Source organism: Zalophus californianus, chromosome 7 (assembly GCF_009762305.2).
Source record: "Zalophus californianus isolate mZalCal1 chromosome 7, mZalCal1.pri.v2, whole genome shotgun sequence".
Lineage (NCBI taxonomy): Eukaryota > Metazoa > Chordata > Mammalia > Carnivora > Otariidae > Zalophus > Zalophus californianus.
Window position 1 is genome coordinate 50,221,210 of NC_045601.1, and position 21,656 is coordinate 50,242,865.

The window sequence follows — 21,656 nt, forward strand, 5'->3', positions numbered from 1 at the left end:
ACTGAATGAAAGAAGCTAGACCCAAAGGCTACTAACTGGATGATTTCATTCATATAACATTCTGGAAAAGGCAAAACTATAGAAATGGAAAACATATTAGTGGTTGCCAGGGATTGAAGGGCAGGGGAGTATTGACTACAAAGCAAATGTACAGGGAAACTTTTAGGGTGAAGGAATTATTCTGTATGGTACTGCATGGGTCTCTATATTTATCAAACCCATAGAACTCTACCTTACCTAGCCAAATGTTGAAGGTTAACATCCTCAGTGGTGTCATGTAGATATTGTGTACCCCCTCATATGAGGTGGTGAGGAGAACACTTCATCTCTCTGATACTTCATAAACCCATTACCACAGTTTAATGATGAGAAAAATGTCAGACAAACCCAGATGTGGGGGGACCTTCTACAGATTACCTGGCCAGTACTCATGATTCTCAAGGCCATGAAAAACAAGGAAAGACTGAGAAATAGGCCAGAGGAGACTTAGGGAGACAGGATAACTAGATGCAATGTGGTGTCCTAGATAGGATCGTGAAACGGAAAGTGGACAACAGTGGAAAAACTGGTGAAATTCAAATAAAGTGTGCGGTTTAGTTAATGTGTCTGTGTCAGTTTGTTTTGACGGACGTACCGTCATAATGTAAAATGTTAACAGTAGGGGAGATTTGGTAAGCAATACATAGAAACTCTGTACTACCCTTGCAACTTCTCTATAAATGTAAAATTATTCCAAAATAAAAAGGTTATTGGAATAAAAGAATATAAAAGGTTGATTATTAGTATCAAATATAGATGAGAGTTCAGTTAGGATTGAGGAATGGAAAAGATTCTAGACTATGAACAGGAGGTATTTATAGGAAAAGGAGGTAATTTTCACAAAAGTTTATTTCCAATAGGAAAAAAGCATGAGAAGAGTTTGAGTTGTCAAATATATGTAAGCCATTTATTTTGGTTATAGCAGTTAGATGAGTGTTATGAGAATGTTAATTAGAAGGAATTTTTTTTCAAGATATGGAAAATTTTTACAATTTGAAGGCAGAAATACATGAAGTTTAGTTGGAAATTAAAAGCAGGGAAATTGCTACAAGTATGATGAAATAAAATTTATATCTTAATTCATTATACTAAATGGCCCTCAGGTTTTGGTTTGTTTTGTTTTGCTTGTTTTGTATAAAAGGTTATAATGAAATCATGGAAAGAATAAGTGAATCACTTTTTTATATTTTATTTTACATTTCTCAGACATCATATAGTTAAACTGATTGCTAACTTCTTATGTAAATTAATATAACATATATATGCATAAGTTAACATTCTTATTTTATAAGACAATTTAATGTACATAATGTAGTCTTACTTTTGTAAATGGAGTAAATTCAAAAGTAAAAAAGATTTAGGAATTTTAACATTTTATATGCATATACAGCTTTTCTCAGTATTTCAGTTATATAATCAGGTATCAGATGAAATGGAAATGGTGCTAACTACTATAGTTGTTAAGGTGAAGTATATAAAGTAAATAGAGTAAATATTTTGAGCACCACAGAGGTATTTTATGTTACATTTTTTACCATCCACAATTGAAAAATTATATATGTGTGTGTGTGTGTATATATAAGTTAGGGAGTTTCCATGTTCTTTAGGGAAATATGGTAAAACAATGCATAAAAGTAGTTAAAATGTGAATTTTTATAATGTTATCAATAACTTTGAATCAGTAAATTTCTGTAGATTCCTTTTTCATATAAGTTTATTAGAAAATAATATGGTAATTTTCAGCTTACAAAGTAATTTCATATTAATGCCCTAGCCACCTAACAGCAAAGTCTTTAAAAACTTCTAAAGTTATATAAAATCACTTACATGTTTTGGCATGTGTGTTTTGTGGAAGTAACAAAGATGGTAGTACCTGATCTCAGTCTTTTTTTTTTAAGATTTTATCCATTTATTTGACAGAGAGAGAGAGCACAAGCCGGGGGAACAGTAGAGGAAGAGGGAGAAGCGGACTCCCCATTGAGCAGGGAGCCCAATGTAGGGCTCGATCCCAGGACCCTGGGATCATGACCTGAGCCGAAGGCAGCCGCTTAACCAACTGAGCCACCCCAGGCGCCCCCTGGTCTCAGTTTTAATTACACTATTTTGTGATAAGCTCACCAAATAAGATCAAAGTACTGGAGCACCTGGGTGGTTCACTTGGTTGAGTGTCTGACTCTTGATGTCAGCTCAGGTCTTGATCTCAGGGTCATGAGTTCAAGCCCCTTGTTAGGCTCCATGCTGACATGGTGCCTACTTAACAACAACAAACAAAAACAAAGTGTTAAATTTAGCTGGAAAAGATTACAAATTTAGTATCTTTCTTAGGATTCTTTCCATGTTACTCAATTAAGCTTTCTCTTAGAATTTATTTTTTTAATTTTTATTGTTATGTTAATCACCATACATTACATCATTAGTTTTTGATGTAGTGTTCCATGATTCATTGTTTGTGCATAACACCCGGTGCTCCACGCAGAATGTGCCCTCTTTAATACCCATCACTAGGCTAACCCATCCCCCAACCCCCCTCCCCTCTAGAACCCTTCTCTTAGAATTTAAATTCCCACAAGAGATCACAGAAAAGTTTAGAGACTACTTCAAAGTATGACCCCAGGACTCAGTGCCTGAAACCTAGACAACTAAGTAAACATGCATATTCCCTTCTTCCACTGCTAGTCAAATTGTATTTGCATTTGCCCCAGGTTTCCACTCACTATTATCTGCCACCACTTCTGAAATGTGTTGCATATTTTTTGTTCAGGGATTAGTGTTAGAGTATGTTTTGAATCTTATCTGGAATCTGATTTCCACTAGAATTTTAGTGGAGATTCATACAGAATACCTGAGGTATTTAAAGTCTATAAAAATTCTTAATTCTTCATTATTTTCAAAATGAGTTTTTAATCATACCTACCACAATAGCACACTTAAATGTGTCATACTTTTATTCCAGTATCTAAGTATTGTTTCTATTTCTCTCTCATATCCATATTACAAATACTTTTGTCCCCTCTTAGTTTGGAACCATTGTTCTCAGCTGTGCATATGCATTCCTGTGTGTGTATGCGTTTTAAGGACACAATTTTAGGAACTAGTCATATAGGTTATATATTATTTTACTTATCCCCTTTTACCTTTTTATTTCTAGGTGATCCATTGCATACAACTGGATCTTGCAAGGATCGGCTACCAGGAAATTCTCTTACTGGCACTTCATTTCGGTGGGAAGAAGATGAAATACCAAGGTTAGTTAATGTTGTAAAGGAAAAAAACCTATTTATGTATATCCTAATGTATTCAGAAATCAGCGGTTACTATAATTTAATCTTAACGTTATATATATATTTAATCTACAAGTCTGTCAGAGAAGCAAATCTCAACATTAGTATGTTAAATGGAATCACAGATTTTAAAAACAGACCTTGGAAATAGGATGAAAATAGACATACTTATTATCTAATTAATAAAAGTAATCTGGGTATAAATTTTTATACTTCTCTCCAACATATCTTCATTATGCATTGTAAATTGATATCCTGTAACTTGTGAAATAAAAATCACATAGTAAAATAGCAATTTAAAATGTAAATAGCAAATATTTTTAATAAAAATAACTCCCAAATTTCTAAATATTTTTATGGGAAAAAAGTAGGTTGACATACTGTGTATGAATAATGTAGTTTGTGATTTCCTTTGACCAGGTATATTATTTATTAGACTTTCTGGGGGAGGTAACATTTTCCAGATGTTTAGATTTCCCTACCATAAAGCAGATATGTAATTAGTGCCTATCTAAATTATCAATAATAGTTTTATACATAGAATTCAGAGAGGTATCTGTTTTATACCACAAAGTTTGCCCAAGCTTTCTTGGTCCTTCTATTTATCATTTGGGTATTGGCAGGACAATTATGGTCTTCCTCTTTCCACATGTCACCTGATGCTTTTTTAAGTAGGTAACTTTCATGAACAGTGCAAGATAGAAAAAGTGTTTAGTTAAATGATTTTATGTTTTATTTCATAATAAGCAAGTGTGAATTTAGTAAGCAACTGAAGATAAGCTATCATAAAAATATTTGTTTAAAGTTTATGTTGTGGGGTGCCTGGGTGGCTCAGTCGTTAGGCCTCTGCCTTTGGCTCAAGGTCATGGTCCCAGGGTCCTGGGATCGAGCCCCGCATCGGGCTTCCTGCTCTGTGGGAAGCCTGCTTCTCCCTCTCCCACTCCCCCCCACCTGTGTTCCCTCTCTCGCTGTGTCTCTGTCAAATAAATAAAATATTTTAAAAAAATATAAAGTTTATGTTGTTTAAGATCCTAATATGTACTTCACAGAATTTCCACATTTTGGAATTACTTGGGCTTTTTTTTTTTTTTTTTTTTAAGATTTTGTTTATTTGAGAGAGAGACACAGGCGTGGGGGAGTGGGAGAGGGAGAAGCAGGCTTCCTGCAGAGCAGGAAGCCCGATGCGGGGCTCGATCCCAGGACCCCGGGACCATGACCTTGAGCCGAAGGCAGATGCTTAATGACTGAGCCACCCAGGCACCCCTACTTGGGCTTTTAATAGCTAAAGTTAAGAAAGAATCTCACTAAATAATGATAGAAATACATTGTTTTATGACAAATAATTATACCAGAACGAAACTTCGAGGATTTCAAAGTGATATGCACAGTGACTTGGCTTACCTCTTGATTGACCTTAACAAGTGTTAGGACTTTTTGATAACCGTGCACACATATGTTCACATACGCACACATGTGTACTTCTTGGTTCCTTCTCAGATACAGCAGAATTGTTTTTTAATCATGTTGAAATGGTATTAAGTCTAGATAAAATATTATTTACCACGTCACATTCAAGTTCTAATCAGTCCAGAGTGAAGTGACCAAGAAGCTACTTGCTGCCTTCATTTTTTTATGCCTGTGATACCATTCCTCTATCTTTCTGAAATTGGAGCACATCAATTTGATCCAAGGACTTTACCTATTCACTAGAGCCTTTAGTTTTCAAAATTCCATATTTAATAACTTGTGTTTTACTTGATCAAATAACAGAATTTATTAGTATTTGAAATCTGTTTATAAGCAACCATCTTTCTAGTTAGGTCATAGTAAAGCTTTACTGGTTAGAAGTAAGTTTGGGGAAACCGTATATAATGAAAAGATTGCAACTTAGACTGTTTTTGGGGAGCCCATTTTATTCTTAACTGACAAATTATGAGCAAAGATATGAATAGGCAAACTAGTGAAATTAGACAAGTTACTGAGTTAGAATTTATAATAAATATAGGATAGTTATATATTTTTGTCTCAGATTATCCCACAAATTTTTTATTTTGGGGATGCTTATATTGTAATAAACATGAGAATCCATTGTTTCACCAAGTACAAATAGCATAATGTCAAAAAATGTTGTCATGGATTAGTACTCTTAGACTCATTTCTGTCCCCAATGTTATCACCTTCTTGCTGGGTCCCTTTTTTTTTTTTTAAACAAAGAAATGTTTTATATTCCTTCACAAACATTATTACAAGGACCATGACAAATAGCAGCAACTTCCTAAGAGATGAGAGTGCTGAGTTAGCAGTTCTGCTAACCCTACTTGTTAACTCATTGTAAATTACCACATATCATGGACCTTCAGGGTCCTTTGCCAGAGTGTTGAATCCACAAAAGTCAAGTCTACTGCAGTAATCTCAACCCTGGCTGCCCATCAATTGATCTGAAGAGACTTAAAATTATAGATGTTTGAGCTCCACCCTCAGTGATTCTAATTTGTAGGTCTGTTGTGTTAGCTAGAAATAGAAATGTTCAGAGAGGCACAATTGTCTAGTTACTATCATATGGCTTATCTACTTTTCATGACTATAATGAATGGTTTACATGTTTTGCTCATTCAGTTTTTTACTTAAGATTTTTCTATCTACTGGAAACAAATTTTTTAATTGTGAAAACTAATTCTTTCCCTAGGAACACCTCCTGTTCTGAATGTCTAAAGTAGTTTTGTAATAAGGGCAAGAAATAGTTGTAAATTTTTACTATGAGATTGCATTTTTTTTAATGTTATTCTTCCCATCTTTTATCACAAATATGCTACTCCTGGAAAATTCACCCTTGAAATTTACAGTATAATTCTTGCAAAAATTGTGAAACTTTCTGGTAAAAGGAGAAAACTGTTGACCAAAAACTATTTTATCTACTATTTCAATTCATGGCAAAACTGATTTTATTAAATTATATGAATAAAAAAGACAAGTTACATTGATAATTATTTTTTTCTGAAAGTAAAAGGGATATATTTTGATAGGTTGGCTAATATGTCCCTTCTCTATCAATGGAAAAAGATGTATGTGTGTGTTTTGTATCTACACGTATATGTATACACATATAGGGATTTCCTTAGGAATAGACAGTGGAAAATTAGGTTTTGCTAATATGTTTCTCTTAAGACATAAAAAAAACATCTTTCAACTAAAAATGTTAATGAAATCTGCCATCACCCACTTTCTAGTAAAAGTTCTCATTTTCATTTGGGGTCCATATTTGTAGATCTAAATTTTGGAATGAACAAACTGGTATCCATATTAGATGTTGTACGTTCATTCTGTCAAACAGGGACAGTTATGTGGTGTCTTCCTAATCCAGCTCTGATGAAAAAAAAGTGCTTTTGAGTAAAAGAACATTAGTGGGGAACAACCCTCTGAAGTTGTCACAAGAATTAATGCCTTGTGGTATCACCACTTTTCTTAGCTGTGATCCCACTGTTGAACTCATATAGTTTCTCAGTTCTGTAGTTATGAAGACTTTTAAAGTGTTCCTCAGCTCAGCAGTAGTTGAGGACAGGGAGAACAGTATCATTTGCCCACTTTTCAGTATGCTTACTTCCCCTTATCTCTTGTTGCATATTCTGTCCTCATTTTTTACAACCATCTATGATTGCAGAGCAAGATGCCTCTGGGCAAGTCATTACAAACGTATATGGTTTCTGTATCCCTCTGCTGTCCCTCTGTTATCTAATCCCATTCTACCCTGGATATGACCCACATGCTAAAGCATTGTACATTCCTTGTATATAAGATATAATGAACCAAGATACATAAAATATACTGAAAAAGGATCTCAATAGAGTTGTCAATACAATAGGTTTTATATTTTTCTCTTCCTGATTTTTATTTCTTTATATGTACACACACAGTATCAAATGTGTCATGAATAATTGTGACTTACTATAATATCACTAAACATGAAAAATTATATAAGAAAAGTCTTCAGAAAATTTGCTTTTATGTGATATATATTTTTTAAATCTGTTATTTATTTTTTAAGTAATCTCTGCCCATTGTGGGGCTTGAACTCACAGCCCCAAGATCGAGTTGCATGCTTTACTGACTGAGCCAGCCAGGCACCCCCTGATTGTTATATTTTTTGATATCTTCTTAATACAGCTCTTTAATACTGGAAGGTGTTGAACCACAGAGTACATGTGAATTAGAAGTGGATGCTGTAGCTGCTGATATCTTAAATCGGCTGGACATTGAAGGTATATACGCAATTATTAATATGTGTTTTTTATTTTAAAATTTAATGACCAAAGTAGAGTGGAAAAAATAGGGAAGAAAACATTAGTAGGGAAGTAACATGTTATAGAAGGAGGATGCAAAATGTTATGAAGATTTCTTCTGTACCTCTGATGAGATGGTCATTATATTTTCATTCATGTATGTTTGCATAGACATGAGCCTAAAGTAAGACACTAAATACATTAGCCATCATAAAAGAATTTCATATACTCTGCCTTTTAATTTTTAGGTTATATACCAGGGAGGGGACTCTTAGGTGTATTGGCTGTCATCAAATGTTTAAATCTTACTCATTTGTTGGGTTTTTGGGAGCCAGTAGGAAGAAAACTAAAAAAGGAATAATGTAATAATGTAGATTGGGAATGTTTGGTCATTTTATTACATAAAGCAGATAATTTTTTTTAAAGATTTTATTTATTTATTTATTTGAGAGAGAGAGAGAGCGCACATGAGAGGAGGGAGGGTCAGAGGGAGAAGCAGAGCCCCGCGCTGAGCAGGGAGCCCGATGCGGGACTTGATCCTGGAACTCCAGGATCATGACCTGAGCCGAAGGCAGTCGCTTAACCAACGGAGCCACCAAGGCGCCCAAAGCAGATAATTTTTTTAAGGCAGTATTTTTTTTTTTAATTTTGGATTTCTTTTTCTGAGCAAGTATTTTTCACTTTGATCCTTGTCGTATTAAAGTACTGTTGTGATTATAGCTCAAATTGGTGGAAACCCTGGTCTGCAGGCCATATGGGAAGATGAAAAGCAACGGCGAAGAAACAGAAATGAAACTTCTCAAATTAGCCAACCCGAATCACAAGGTATAAACCTAATAGTACTCTGGTGATTTTTTTTTACACTAAATATTCTAATAGAAAAGTTTAAGCCATTGAGTTTTTACCTTGACATTAAAGTTTATTTTTCAAATTACCTTTAAATGTTGTAGTTTTTTCCTTTTGTCATTGCTCTGAACTGTAATTCTTTACCTCCAAAGTGTCACTCATTGTTCTCTCCCTCCACCCACACCCCCATCCCCATAGAAATTGGCATCTTCATTGTCCTTGGTTTTTCACCTTACCTTGTCTTCTTGTCCCAGCTCTTAGCTCCTTTTTTATTTTCTAGAATGTTCTAGGCTTTTGTATTTCCAAATGAGCTAGAATACTCACAGAAGATATGAGTCCCAACTTAGAAACACTGTGTTTTGTTCATTAAGCTTTGAAAATGTAAGCTTTGAAATACTGCCCTTAAACTATTTTCTGGGTATGTCCTATAAATTCCCACTTTGATCATCTTGTACAGCTCTGAAGAAAATACTCATTTTATGTATTACTAAATTCTGCTACATTCAAAAAAGAATTTGAGGACTTAAATAAATGCCATGGATACCATAAAAAATTTTAAATAAAAGTAAAAGAATTAAAGACATACGTAAAAGAATAAAAAGACATAATTCAGAAGGTAAATATATTTGAAATACAGTAGTAAGTATACATTTAAGTCCAATTAAAATTTTTATTATATCTTGGACACTAAAAATGCTATGATAAATTTTGAATGCCTTCTAAGATAGAAATATTTTATAAGGGGGAAATTTCTAAGTTCAGAGTGTGCAATACATTTATAGGTAGAGAACAATGTTTTTGTTTTAGGTTTAGGTTGTAACTATAGAACTTAATCTTGAACTGACTTTAAGTACTTAATTTTATAGCTTCAGTAACAACTGTTTCTCTTTTGTTTGATTTAATAATAGGACTACTTTTAGGTGGTATTATATGTGTCAAGAGAAAGATAGGAAATTGTTAACCATTTTAAAAGCTACTCTAAGAGAAAGGAAAATATTTCATTCATTATCTACATGTTTTAATGCACTTTTAAAATTCAAAGATCGCAGGTTTGTGCCAGCAACAGAAAGTGACAAAATTTTTCAGAAGAGACTTCAGGAAATTCTCAAACAGAATGATTTCTCTGTGTAAGTGGTTATTTATTATAGATCTCAGAACTAATTTTATTGCTTTGTTATCTAGTTTGTTATAAAGGATATGTTTTAATTAAGCAGAACATTATCAGGATCAGTGGACTACAGCGATGGATCTCAGGAGTTCTCTGCTGAGTTAACATTGCACTCTGAAGTTCTGTCTCCTGATACTCTTCAGTGTACGCCAGCTAATATGGTAGAAGTCCACAAAGATACAGAGTTGAGCAAAGGTGAGGTTTGTTTTGCAAGTATACAGAAAATACTATAATAGACATCGGTATATCTAGTACTGAGATTAGTATTTAGTTGACTTAGCTAAGTTTCTCCCATTCCTTTACCTTTTCTTCATTTCTAGAGGTAAACACTAGTCTAAAGTTGTTGTAAATTGTTACCATATGATTTTATATTTTCTTATGTATGTCTATAATATATACTGCTATTTTAGGTTTTAAATTTTTAGGTTTTAAATTTAGTATTTAAATTTTACACAAATGGTGTCTTACTTGACATAATGTAATTGAGGAGGCACCTGGGTGGCTCAGTCAGTTAAGCATCTGACTCTTGATCTCAGCTTAGGTCTTGATCTTTGGGTTGTGAGTTCAAGCTCCACGTTGGGCTCCATGCTGGGTGTGGAGCCTACTTTTTAATTAATTAATTAAGGTATAATTTGTATAACATAAAGCACACTCATTTTAACTGTACAATTCAGGGATTCGTGGGTGGCTCAGTAGGTTAAGTGTCTGCCTTCTGCTCAGGTCGTGATCCCAGGGTCCTGGGATTGAGTTCTGAACCAGGTTACTTGCTCAGTGGGGAGCCTGCTTCTCCCTCTGCCTGCTCTGCCTGCTGCTCCCACTGCTTGTGCTCTCTCTCTCTCTCTCACAAATAAAAAAATCTTTAAGTGTACAATTCAATGATTTAGTAAATTTATAGAGTTATGCAAACATCCCCATAATTCAATTTTAGAACATTTCTTTCACCTCAGAAGATTCCTTGTGTCCATTTGCAGTCACATCTGTTCCCACCTCCAGCCCTAAGTAATCACTAATCAATCCACTTTCAAGATTTGCCTTTTCTAGATATAGCATATAAATGAAATTACACAATATGTGATTTTTTTATGTCTTCTTTCATTTAGCATAATATTTCCAGTTCATCCATATTGTAGTATCTACCAGTATTTCAATTTTTTAAATTTTATTACCAGATAGTATTGCATTTTATGGATATTACCATATTTTGTTAATTCATTCATCAGTTGATGGATATTTGAGTTGTTTTCACTTCTTTGGCTCTTAAAAATAATGCTGCTATGAACACTTACATGTAAGTCTTTGTGTAGATGTATATTTGCATTTTTCTTGAGAGACATCAAGAATGGAATTGCTGGGTCATTTGGTAAACTTGCATTTAACTTTTTAATAAACTAAAATACTGTTTTCCAAAGTGACTATACTGTTTTACATTTCCACCAGCATTATGTGAAGGTTCCAGTGACCCTGCATCCTCATGAACACTTGTCTTTTTTATATAGCCATCCTAGTGTGTGTGAAATGGCATTTCATTATAGTTTTAATTATCCTTTCCCTCATTACTAATGATGTTGAGTATCTTTTATGTCAACATTATAATTTTGAAATCTATCCTTGTTCATACATGTCTCTAGTTCATTCATTTTAGCTGCTGAATAGTGTTCCTTTGAAAGACTAAACACGTTTATCTGCTTCTCTACAACTATTAGATGGTTTTCATTTTTGCACTGTTATTAATATAAGTGTTATTTTTGTCATCTTGTGGCAAGAGTTTCTCCATAGAAAACATATAGAAGTGTAATTTGCCAGGTCTTAGGGTATAAGTACTCTACCTAGGTAGCATCTGTTCTAACAGGGTTTCTGTAAGGTAGATTATACATGATTAGTAAATAAAAGAATAATGAAAGTTTTACTCCAGGGGCGCCTGGGTGGCTCAGTCGTTAAGCGTCTGCCTTCGGCTCGAGTCATGGTCCCAGGGTCCTGGGATCGAGCCCCGCATCCGGCTCCCTGCTCCGCGGGGAGCCTGCTTCTCCCCCTGCCGCTCCTCCTGCTTGTGTTCCCACTCTCGCTGTCTGTCTCTCTGTCAAATAAATAAATCTTAAAAAAAAAAATTTTACTCCAAAGTCACATTGTTTCATATGCAGTTTTTCTAGGCAAGGGGAGCCAGAATAGCAGGAGTTGGATTACAGCTTTCAGCAGGAATGGAAAAGCCTCCTTTACACTTGCTGCATTAGCGGCAGAGGCTCTTTTGACTTATATTTAACTACAATTCCAAATGAGCATCGTTACACCCAGGGCTTCCTCCCGAAGATTTGCATCCCAGCATTTTGACATCTCTGACTCATGGCAGGTTGCACCTGAGGTCTCCTGGGCTCACCTCATTGGCAACCTACTGGCTCAGAGTTCTACTTGCATTTGCTTTGTCTTAGCATCTGCCAGCTGCGTTCTAATCAAAATGTATCCAGCATTTCCATACCATTATTTCCTGTGCATTTTAATATCCACTGTGACAGCCTCCAGCCACACTGGCTGCCTGCCTGCCTGAGTTATCTCCTCAGGTACCAATTATTGATTTTATTAGTGTTCTGGTTACAAAGCTGCATAAATTTTGCCTTAACCTTTTCCCCCCCAAAAGCCCTATTATTTTTAGAGCTCATTTTTCAGATTTTGAAGTATGTTAATAATAAAAATATCACATTTTAATAGTAATAATATAAAATGATCGTACTTAAGTGTATAATCCCACAGTGTACTAGAGCTTATATTTCCCTCCATCCTCAATGACATTTGATAGTATCAGATGTAAAAATTTTTTGCCATTCTGATTCTGTGAAATGGTATCTCCTTAGTTTAATTTGCATTTCCTGATTACTAATAAGTTTGAGCATTTGTGTGTCTTTATCTGAGAATTGCTTATTCATGCTCTTGGCTCATTTTCTTTTGGGTCCTTCCCTATCATGATGTAATGCAAGTTTTCATCCCTACAGTTTATGTGTGCTTACAGTTTGGTTTTTCACATTTAGGTCTTATAAGTACTTATCCGAAATTTTACTTGTATATATAGTAAGGATCTAATTATGTCTCTTTTTATAAGAGAGGGAGGGGGAGAGGTAGAGGGAGAAAGAGAATTGGGGCTCAATATCATGACTTGAGCTGAAATCAAGAGCCAGACACTTAACCAACTAAGCCACCCAAGCACCCCATATTTTTCTAAAGGTAAATAGCTAGTTCCAGCATATTTACTGCAAAATTTTTTTTCCACTGAATCATTCCACCTCAGTTATGTTCCCCTATGTTAATATACTGTTGTAATTACTATTGATTTATAAGTATTGATATATATATCAGGGGCAGATCTTACCTTGTTCAACTACAAAATTGTCTACTCTTGATCTTTTAAAGAAACTCTCCATATTAATTTTAGGATCAGTTGGTTCATTTCTGGAAAGTATCCTGTTCAGATTTTGCTGGCAGTTTATTGAATTTATAGACTGATTTAGGAACATTTTTAATCTTTAATAAAGCTAGATCATCTCATCTATGAACAGGATGTATTTCTCATTTTACTTGGTCTTCTTTCATATCTTTCAATAGAGTTTTGCCATTTTCTTTGTAAAATTTGATATCTTAGATGTACTACAGGTGCCTTATAATTGTTGCAATTGTAAGTTTATCTTTGAAAAATTATATCTTCTAGTTGCTAGTATACAGGAACTTCACTGACCTTTGTATATCAATCTTATATACAGCAACTTTTATTAGCACTAGTAGTTTTTTTCTGTTGGATTTTTTTGTGTATGAAGTCCTCATCTGTAAATAACAACTTTATTTCTTTACCCATCTTTTTTAAGGCACTGCTTAAGGACTCAGATAATGTTAAGTAGAAATAATGGTCTTTTTCCTGGCTTTGAAAGGATTGCTTCTATATTTTATCATTACATATGAAATGTACTACAGGTTGTTGACAGATAACTTTAATTAGATTAAGATCTCTCCTATTGCTTGCTTGCTATGAAGTTTAGTTTTTTTAAATCATGAATGGATAATAAGTTAAATTTTACCAAATGTTCTTTTCTGAATTTATTGAAATGATTGTATTTTTTTTCTTTTACTCTGATAATATAGTTACATTAAAATGGTTTTTATTTTCAAATGTTAAACTATCTGTGTACTCCTGAAAGAAACCCTTCTTTGTCACAATGTGGTATTTTTTTTAAAGCATTGCTATATCTACTTTACTAATACTGTGTTTGGAATTTATTCTTTTTGTTTTTAATAATTGAGAAAGAGCCATACTTTGCCCCATTGAGTTGTGAAGTTTTCTTTCTTTTTGAACTCTTCAAGAATTTTAATAATGTATAGAATTGTCAAATCACTATGTTGTACAACCAAAACTAATATAACATTGTATGTCAATTATATTTCAATTTAAAAAAAACAATTTTTATTAGATTTGTATAATCTATTTCTTGGAGATTTGATAGATCTCATCTATAAAGACATCCAGACTGCATAGTTTCTTGTAGGTGAATTTTGTGTTGGGGCATGGAAAATAGAGGGGATTTTAAACTACTAATTTAATTTCCATAATTGTTACAGGTCTACTCAAGATTACTATTTCCTTTTTTTAAAAATTTTATTTATTTGAGAGAGAGCGCGCGTGCAGGAGCAGGGGGAGGGGCGTAGCAAGAGGGAGAGGAAGGGGGAAAGAATCTGAAGCAGACTGCACTGAGCGTGAAGTCCAAGCAGGGTCCAGTCTCACAACCCTGAGATCACCACCCAAGTGGAAACCAAGAGTTGGTTGTCCAACTGACTGAACCACCCAGGCGCCCCTCAATATTTCTATTTATTTATTTATTTATTTTTAAGATTTTACTTATATGAGAGGGGTGCCTGGGCTCAGTCGGTTAAGTGGCTGCCTTTGGCTCAGGTCATGATCCCAGGGTCCTTGGATCGAGCCCCGCATTGGGCTGTTCAGCAGAGCCTGCTTCTCCCTCTCCCTCTACCGCTCCCCTTGCTTGTGCTCTCTCTCTCTCTCTTTGTGTCAAATAAATAAAATCTTTAAAAATAAAAAGATTGTACTTATATGAGAAAGTGCATGAGTGCGGGGAGGGGAACTGCTTTCCAGTTAGCTCTAACTGCCTTCCCTTTTCTGCTATTTCCTGCTGCTATTTGCCTTTTACTGTCTCTATCTCTCTCCCTTTCACTAGATTATGAGACTCATTTTATCTTTATTCTTAAAATTATTTAATCCAGCGTTTCAAATTAGGCTTATTAAAATCACATGTTTAAAGAACAAATTTTTAGATCATGGGTTGAAAGCTGAGAAATGTAAATAATTTGTAATTTTTTAAACCATAGAGAATAAAGAATTATATTACTCTTTTCCCTATGTATATTTTAATTTAATCAGAGTACTGTAACTGTACAAGGCTAAAGAGATTGTAAATATTGAGTGATTCACAGACTGAGGGTTTTCTTAATTTTTAAAAATTTTTTAAAAGATTTATTTGAGAGAGAAAGTGTATTGTGCACACGTGAGCACAAGCAGTGGGGGAGGGGCAAAGGGAGAGGGAGAGAAAAATCTTAAGCGGACTCCTCCTTGAGCATGGAGCCCAATGTGGGTCTCCGTCTTATGACCCTGAGGTTATGACCTGAGCCAAAACCAAGAGTCAGAGGCTTAACCGACTGCACCACCCAGGCACCCCTGGGTTGTTTTTGTTTTTTTTTTCTCCCCTTTTTTAATTACTACATGTAACTGGTTAGATATTCCAGTGGCTTTTACTAAATTTTATTATGTTTTTATTTAACGTATATCACTAACACTTCAAAATTTTAAATAGGTTTGCATCGTCATGCTTCCTAATTTACACAAATTTTAAACAGTAAATTTTAGATTTAAGCTGTTGCTTTAATGTTTTTGTATTCTTTGTCATCTTAAGGTCACACTACACACAAAGTGGAGGAAGCTCTTATTAATGAAGAAGCAATTTTGAACCTCATGGAAAATAGTCAGACTTTTCAGCCTTTGACCCAAAGACTGAATGAGTCACCCGTTTTCTGTAAGTAACAATTCTACCATAAATTTCAGTATGTTAATCAGTGAAAGTGTATTATGTGAGGGGATATTTTTCCTTTGGTTTGAAGAGGTTAATGTTGCATGTTCAATAAATTCTTACTGTAAGTATAAAATGAAGCCTTGTATTAAATGAAGCAGCTTTGTTTTTTGTTTTTTACACAGCTTTTTCTAAAAAAACAATTATGAAGGAAAATAATTCCTTTGCTTTTTTTTTTAACTTCACTTTGGAGGAAAACCATATTGCTTTAGGGGGGAAAATGCATTCATTTTGAGTTAAAGTTTTCCAAAGTTGAGTACATTAATAAAATACCATAATTCTTTCTTGGTGAGTATCAGAAATTTCTCTGAACAGTTCTTTTTAAGCCATTAATTTTTGTTTGAGTAGACTATGACCTTTATTTCTGCGTGTTTTTTCATTTCCCTAAACGCATTTTCATTAGCATGATAAGCCATTTGCTAGATTTCATTTCATTAATATAGTCTAATTTACTGACATCTTTTTCAGAAATTTATTTAAAATTTCATTGCAAAAATTGAGATGTCATTGAGTTTTATGCCTTTTTTATAGCTTGGTTTAGTGATTTTATGTTTCTTTGTGAACTTTCTATTTTTTCATTCTTATTGTATCAAATGTGTTCCCAGCTTTCTACATTGTCCTTTGTCATCTTCATTTTCATTTGAATGGAACACAAATTGACAAGGAACAGTACCAAAATTATTGTACACAGTCATAGATCAAGAATATTTGAGACAGGAGTAGAAAACTTTTTTTCCTTTATAAATGAATGGCATATGCAGAAAGAAATGATCCAGAGAAAAAATAAGCAGCTGAAAGAGAGGAACAAAGAGAAAATGAAGGAATTGAAAAAGAGACAGAGAGAGACATATCCTTATTTCATTAGATGAGGCAAATAGAATATATCATCAGTAGATAAATTCCACCTTGCCTAAGGTTGCAAAAATGCAATCTCAATGTTAGTCCAAGATCTGAAAGTCAAATACCTATAAATCATTTGCCTAATATTAATCTTTTTTTTTTTTTAAGAATGAGACAGGAAAAATGAACTGCAATTCTAGGTTTAAGAAAAGATTTTTGGGGGCGCCTGGGTGGCTCAGGCAGTTAAGCATCTGCCTTCAGCTCAGGGCATGATCTCAAGGTCCTGGGATCGAGCCCCACACCCCTACTGAGCAGGGAGCCTGCTTCTCCCTCACCCTCTGCCTGCCGCTCCCCCTTCTTGTACTCACTCACTCTCTCTGTCAAATAAATAAAATCTTTAAAAAAGAGAGATTTTTGCCAAAATGGCTCTTGTAAGCAACATCTTTATTTTTGCCTTTATATTTGGTAGTATAATTGAACCAATTTCTTCAATGTCAATGAAGAAAACATGAAACCTGATGTTTTAGTAAATAGGGAGTGCATTATCTCATTTTACAGAGAAAAAAGTTGTGTGTTAGAACAAACCTCCATCTTCGTGGTCTTTTTTTTTTAAGATTTATTATTTTTTAAGATTTATTATTTGAGAGAGAACGAGAGCACATGCATGGGGGGGCAGAAGGAGAGGAAGAGAGAGAATCTCAAGCAGACTCCCTGCTGAGCTCAATCTCATGACCCTGAAATCATGACCTGAGCCAAAACCAAGAGTCGGATGTTTAACCGACTGAGCCACCCAGGCACAGCCCCCCCCTTTTTTAATAATACCTTTTATTGAGATATTTCACATACCAGAAAATTTGCCTTCTTAATTGTGTATGGTTCAGTGATTTTTTAAAAGATTTTTATTTATTTGAGAGAGAGAGTGAGCACAAATGGGGAGGAGGGGCAGAAGTAGAAGCAGACTCCCCACTGAACAGGGAACCCGACATGGGGCTCGATCCTAGGACCCCGAGATCATGACCTTAGCCGAAGGCAGATGCTTAACCAACTGATCCACCCAGGCACCCCCAGTTCAGTGATTTTTGTCTTGTTCACAGAGTTATGCAACCATCTCCACTATCTAATTCCAGGACATTTTTATCACCCTAAAAAGCAACCTCATAGCCATTAGCAGTCACTCCCCATTCTTCCCTCCTCTCAGCTCTTGGCAACCACTAATCTATTCTCTTTTTTACTGGATTTACCTATTTGGGTCATTTCATAAAAATGGAATCATAAAACCTTTTGTTTGTGGCTTCTTTCACTTAGCATAATGTTTTCACCAAGGTTCATTCCAGTTGTAGCATGTATCAGTATTTCATTCCTTTTCACTACTGAATAATATTCCCTCATATGGATATACCATAGTTCATTTATCCATTCTTCAGATGATGGCTTTGTGAGTTTCCACATTTTTGGCAATTATGAATGATACTGCTGTGGTTATTCATGTATAGGTTTTTGTGTGGACATATGTTTTTAGTTATCTTGGTTTTATACCAGGAGTGGAATTGCTGTGTCATATGGTAACTATGTTTAACATTTCAGTGAACCATCAAACTTTTTTCTAAAGCTGCTGCACCATTTTACAGTCTGACCGGCAATATAGGAAGGTTCTAATTTCTTCCACTTCCTTTCCAATACTTATTACTTGTCTTGATTTGGCAAGCATAGTGCATATGAAGTGGCATCTCACTGTAGTCTTCAAGGTTTTTTAAGTAATGTCATTGACCACTTTAAAGCTCTCTTGTGTTTTTCAACCACAGGTTTCATTTAACTATCCTATGAGCTAAATAAAACTTAAGTGAGAGCCGGGCACGGTGGCACACACCTGTAGTCCCAGCTACTTGGGAGGCTGAGGCAGGAGGATCGCTTGAGCCCAGGAATTCTGGGCTGTAGTGCGCTATGCCGATCGGGTGTCCGCACTAAGTTCGGCATCAATATGGTGACCTTCCGGGAGCGGGGGACCACCAGGTTGCCTAAGGAGGGGTGAAATGGAGCAGGTCAAAACTTAAGTGAGAATAATGTGCTCACATGTATTGTTTTTAAGGCACTTCTTCCTTAGCATTTATTCATATATTTATTATGTATTTTGATTTTGTTTTGAACCCTGGTGACCCTATTTGGTTTAGTGCTCCTCAAGCTTAATTGTGCAGTAAGAGCTTGGACAGCTTGTCAAAATGCATCTTCCGGGGCCCTAACTCAGAAGTTCTGATTCTGAAAAGATGAAAGATGGGTTCTGGGAATCTTCTTTTTAATGAGGACACAAAATCATTACAATGCAAAGAGTCCAAGGATCATCACACTTTGATAAAAGAGCTACAGTAACACAGAAGTCTTTGCATGAGCTGTATTTTTTCAGTATGTGCCAGCATCTGTGATTTTGTTGTTTTGTAATTGATCTGAATTGTTGAATTATTTAGAAAAGTTATTTGTTAGTGATGCTTCACTTGTTTTATAGTGGACAGTAGTCCTGACGAGGCTCTGGTACATCTTCTTGCTGGTTTGGAAAATGATGGATATCAGGGGGGAAGAAATAGGATGCCATCACCATGTCATTTCTTTGGAAACACTAAAAATCCCCAAAATAGTGACGATGAAGAAAATGAACCACAGATTGAAAAAGAAGAAATGGAGCTTAGTTTGGTGATGTCTCAGAGATGGGACAGCAATATTGAAGAACCTTTTGCCAAAAAGAGGTAACTTTTTAGTTATTTCAGTTACTTTAATAATTTCCTGTTGTCATTTATCACTATTCTTTAATTAGAAATGATTTTTTACTATTATTCATAATATAAATACCTTATAAACTAAATAGTCGTCTTTTGGGGCGCCTGGGTGGCTCAGTTGGTAAGCGGCTGCCTTTGGCTCAGGTCATGATCCTGGGGTCCTGGGATCGAGCCCCATGTCTGGCTCCCTGCTTAGTGGAGAGCCTGCTTCTCCCTCTCCCTCTGCCTGCCACTCTGCCTACTTATGCTGTCTATCTTTTTGTCGAATAAATAAATAAAATCTTAAATAAATAGTCTTCTTTTAAATCCCTTTAAAGTAGTGCTTTATTTTTCATGTGGCATAACTTCATATTCTAAGCAAAATAAGATTTTGCTACATTCAAAAAGACTAAACCTAGGTGTTGTTTTCCAGTTTTATTGAAAGATTAAACCTAAGGGTTTTTTTTTTTTCAAGTTTTATTTAGATATAATTGACCTATATCACTATGGGAGTTTCAGTTGTACAGCATAAAGGTTTGACCTTACATATATTATGAAATGATTACCACAAATAAGTTTAGTTAACATTCATCATCGCATATAGATAAAATAAAAAGAAATGGAGGGCAAAAAAGGAAAAAAAGGTTTCTTCTTGTAATGAGAACTCTCTCAGGATTCACTCTAACAACTTTCCTCTTTAATCCTACAGGAGTGGTAACTATAGTCGCCATGTTGTACATTACATCCCTAGTATTTATCTTATAACTGTAAGTTTGTACCCTTTGACCACCTTCCTCCAGTTCCTTCTACCCCCATAAACCTAATTTAGAAATTATAAATATAGTATTAATATGTGTGGCTAATAAGTGGGGCAAAGAAGAAGTGCCTCCTTACCTGTAAACTAGGAAAAAGAATGCCCCCTGAGAGTTATATGGGTTACAGCAACAGTTACAGAGTCAGCTTGAAGACAAGAAATAGCCTTTAGGTCTGATTAGACTGAAGGAATTAAATATTAAAAGTAAATAAATAAAGAGTCTCAGAAACAGACACTGGTATTCTGGTCCATTTCTCAAGCTAAATGAATAAGATGGCACTGTGGTTTTCCAAATCAGTCTCTTGTGAGACTAATTGGTTTGAGTTATATGTTCTGTGTGTAGAAAAAGATGAGTCCTCTGAGCCTGAAACACTGAGTATGCCTCTTCTTTAAACTTATGTAGACAATACTAAAACTTCTGAACTGTTTGTTTGAAATTTTCTCTTGTTATGAGTATACATCAGAACCCTTTCTTCTATATTTTCACAGTATGCTCCCTCATAGAATTCCATTTTCATCCTATGGGTGGAGAATCCAGACCTACAAAATAATATTTCATACTTTTCCTAGCTTCATTTACTCAGTTCCCTTTGCTGTGACGGTGATAAATCATTCAAAGACTCAGCCCTTGACCTTTGAAGAACTAATGCTACCTGGTCCAGACAGAATCGGTATTTGATTTCCTGATAGATTTGACCCTCAACAATGTCATAAAATGTCTTTTGTCAGTATTTCCTATCTGTTAAAAAAAAAAAAAGTGAGGTGAAAGACAATTTTTTATAGCTCATCTATAAATCTTTTTTTCGATTTTTTAATATAAACTTTATAAATCTTTCCATGAAATATCCTACTGGGAAATGCCTCAACCACATCAACCTATAAAATGGCTTTGTTCTTGTTTCTCTGTTCTGATTTCTGTAATAATAAATTCTCCCCAACATCTGGAAGTTTGCAACTTCAGTGTTGTATTTGACTTGCCCTCCTTTGCTGTTCTATCCTTCCACCCCCCTCCCTCCCAAGGTAATGTCCTAGTTTGGGCCTTCATTATCATTTATCTGGAACACTATGATTCACTTTTTAACTGGTCTCCTCCTTGCCTCTAGTTCTCCTTTATAAAAGGGGTAATAATTATGATTATTAAGTAAACAGGGGCACTTGAAAGGGAAACAGAGTATCAGGAACCTTCATGTGTTCAAGTCATGCTCTACAGTTTTTATATCCTTTTTAAATATGGTTATTTAGGTGAATGTTATAATCATATTGAGTCTTAATTTCAGCCACACATTTGGTAAAGTCTTACATAACATCCTTGTAGATAAGGAGAATACATGGCAGTAGTGACCAATTAGGTGGGTTCACAAGAACTTACATGACTTTTCATTTAAAAAACAACATAAATGCTTAAATGCTAAGTATGCTAGATTGGATTGAGATCGTCACAAATATTAGAGATTGGTAATTCTTTGGGTGACGATATAGATCCAAAAATGCCTCGAAACTAAATAGGTGATGCCTAATAAAGTATATAGACTCATGC

General features: G+C 34.9%; 1 protein-coding gene across 6 annotated transcripts in view; it reads left to right on the top strand.

The window, feature by feature from the left end:
* The window catches only part of REV3L (REV3 like, DNA directed polymerase zeta catalytic subunit), a 177,266-nt gene that overhangs the window by 67,079 nt on the left and 88,531 nt on the right, over window positions 1-21,656 (top strand). For 3 of the 6 annotated variants that reach the window (XM_027601338.2, XM_027601335.2, XM_027601333.2), the window contains exons 5-11: window positions 3,188-3,284; window positions 7,482-7,576; window positions 8,318-8,422; window positions 9,486-9,570; window positions 9,655-9,806; window positions 15,548-15,667; window positions 19,059-19,296. In XM_027601338.2, coding sequence (XP_027457139.1) covers window positions 3,188-3,284; window positions 7,482-7,576; window positions 8,318-8,422; window positions 9,486-9,570; window positions 9,655-9,806; window positions 15,548-15,667; window positions 19,059-19,296 — 892 coding nt within the window. The remainder of the gene's footprint in view (window positions 1-3,187; window positions 3,285-7,481; window positions 7,577-8,317; window positions 8,423-9,485; window positions 9,571-9,654; window positions 9,807-15,547; window positions 15,668-19,058; window positions 19,297-21,656) is intronic. The other 3 variants (XM_027601334.2, XM_027601336.1, XM_027601337.2) reach the window with 2 other exon arrangements.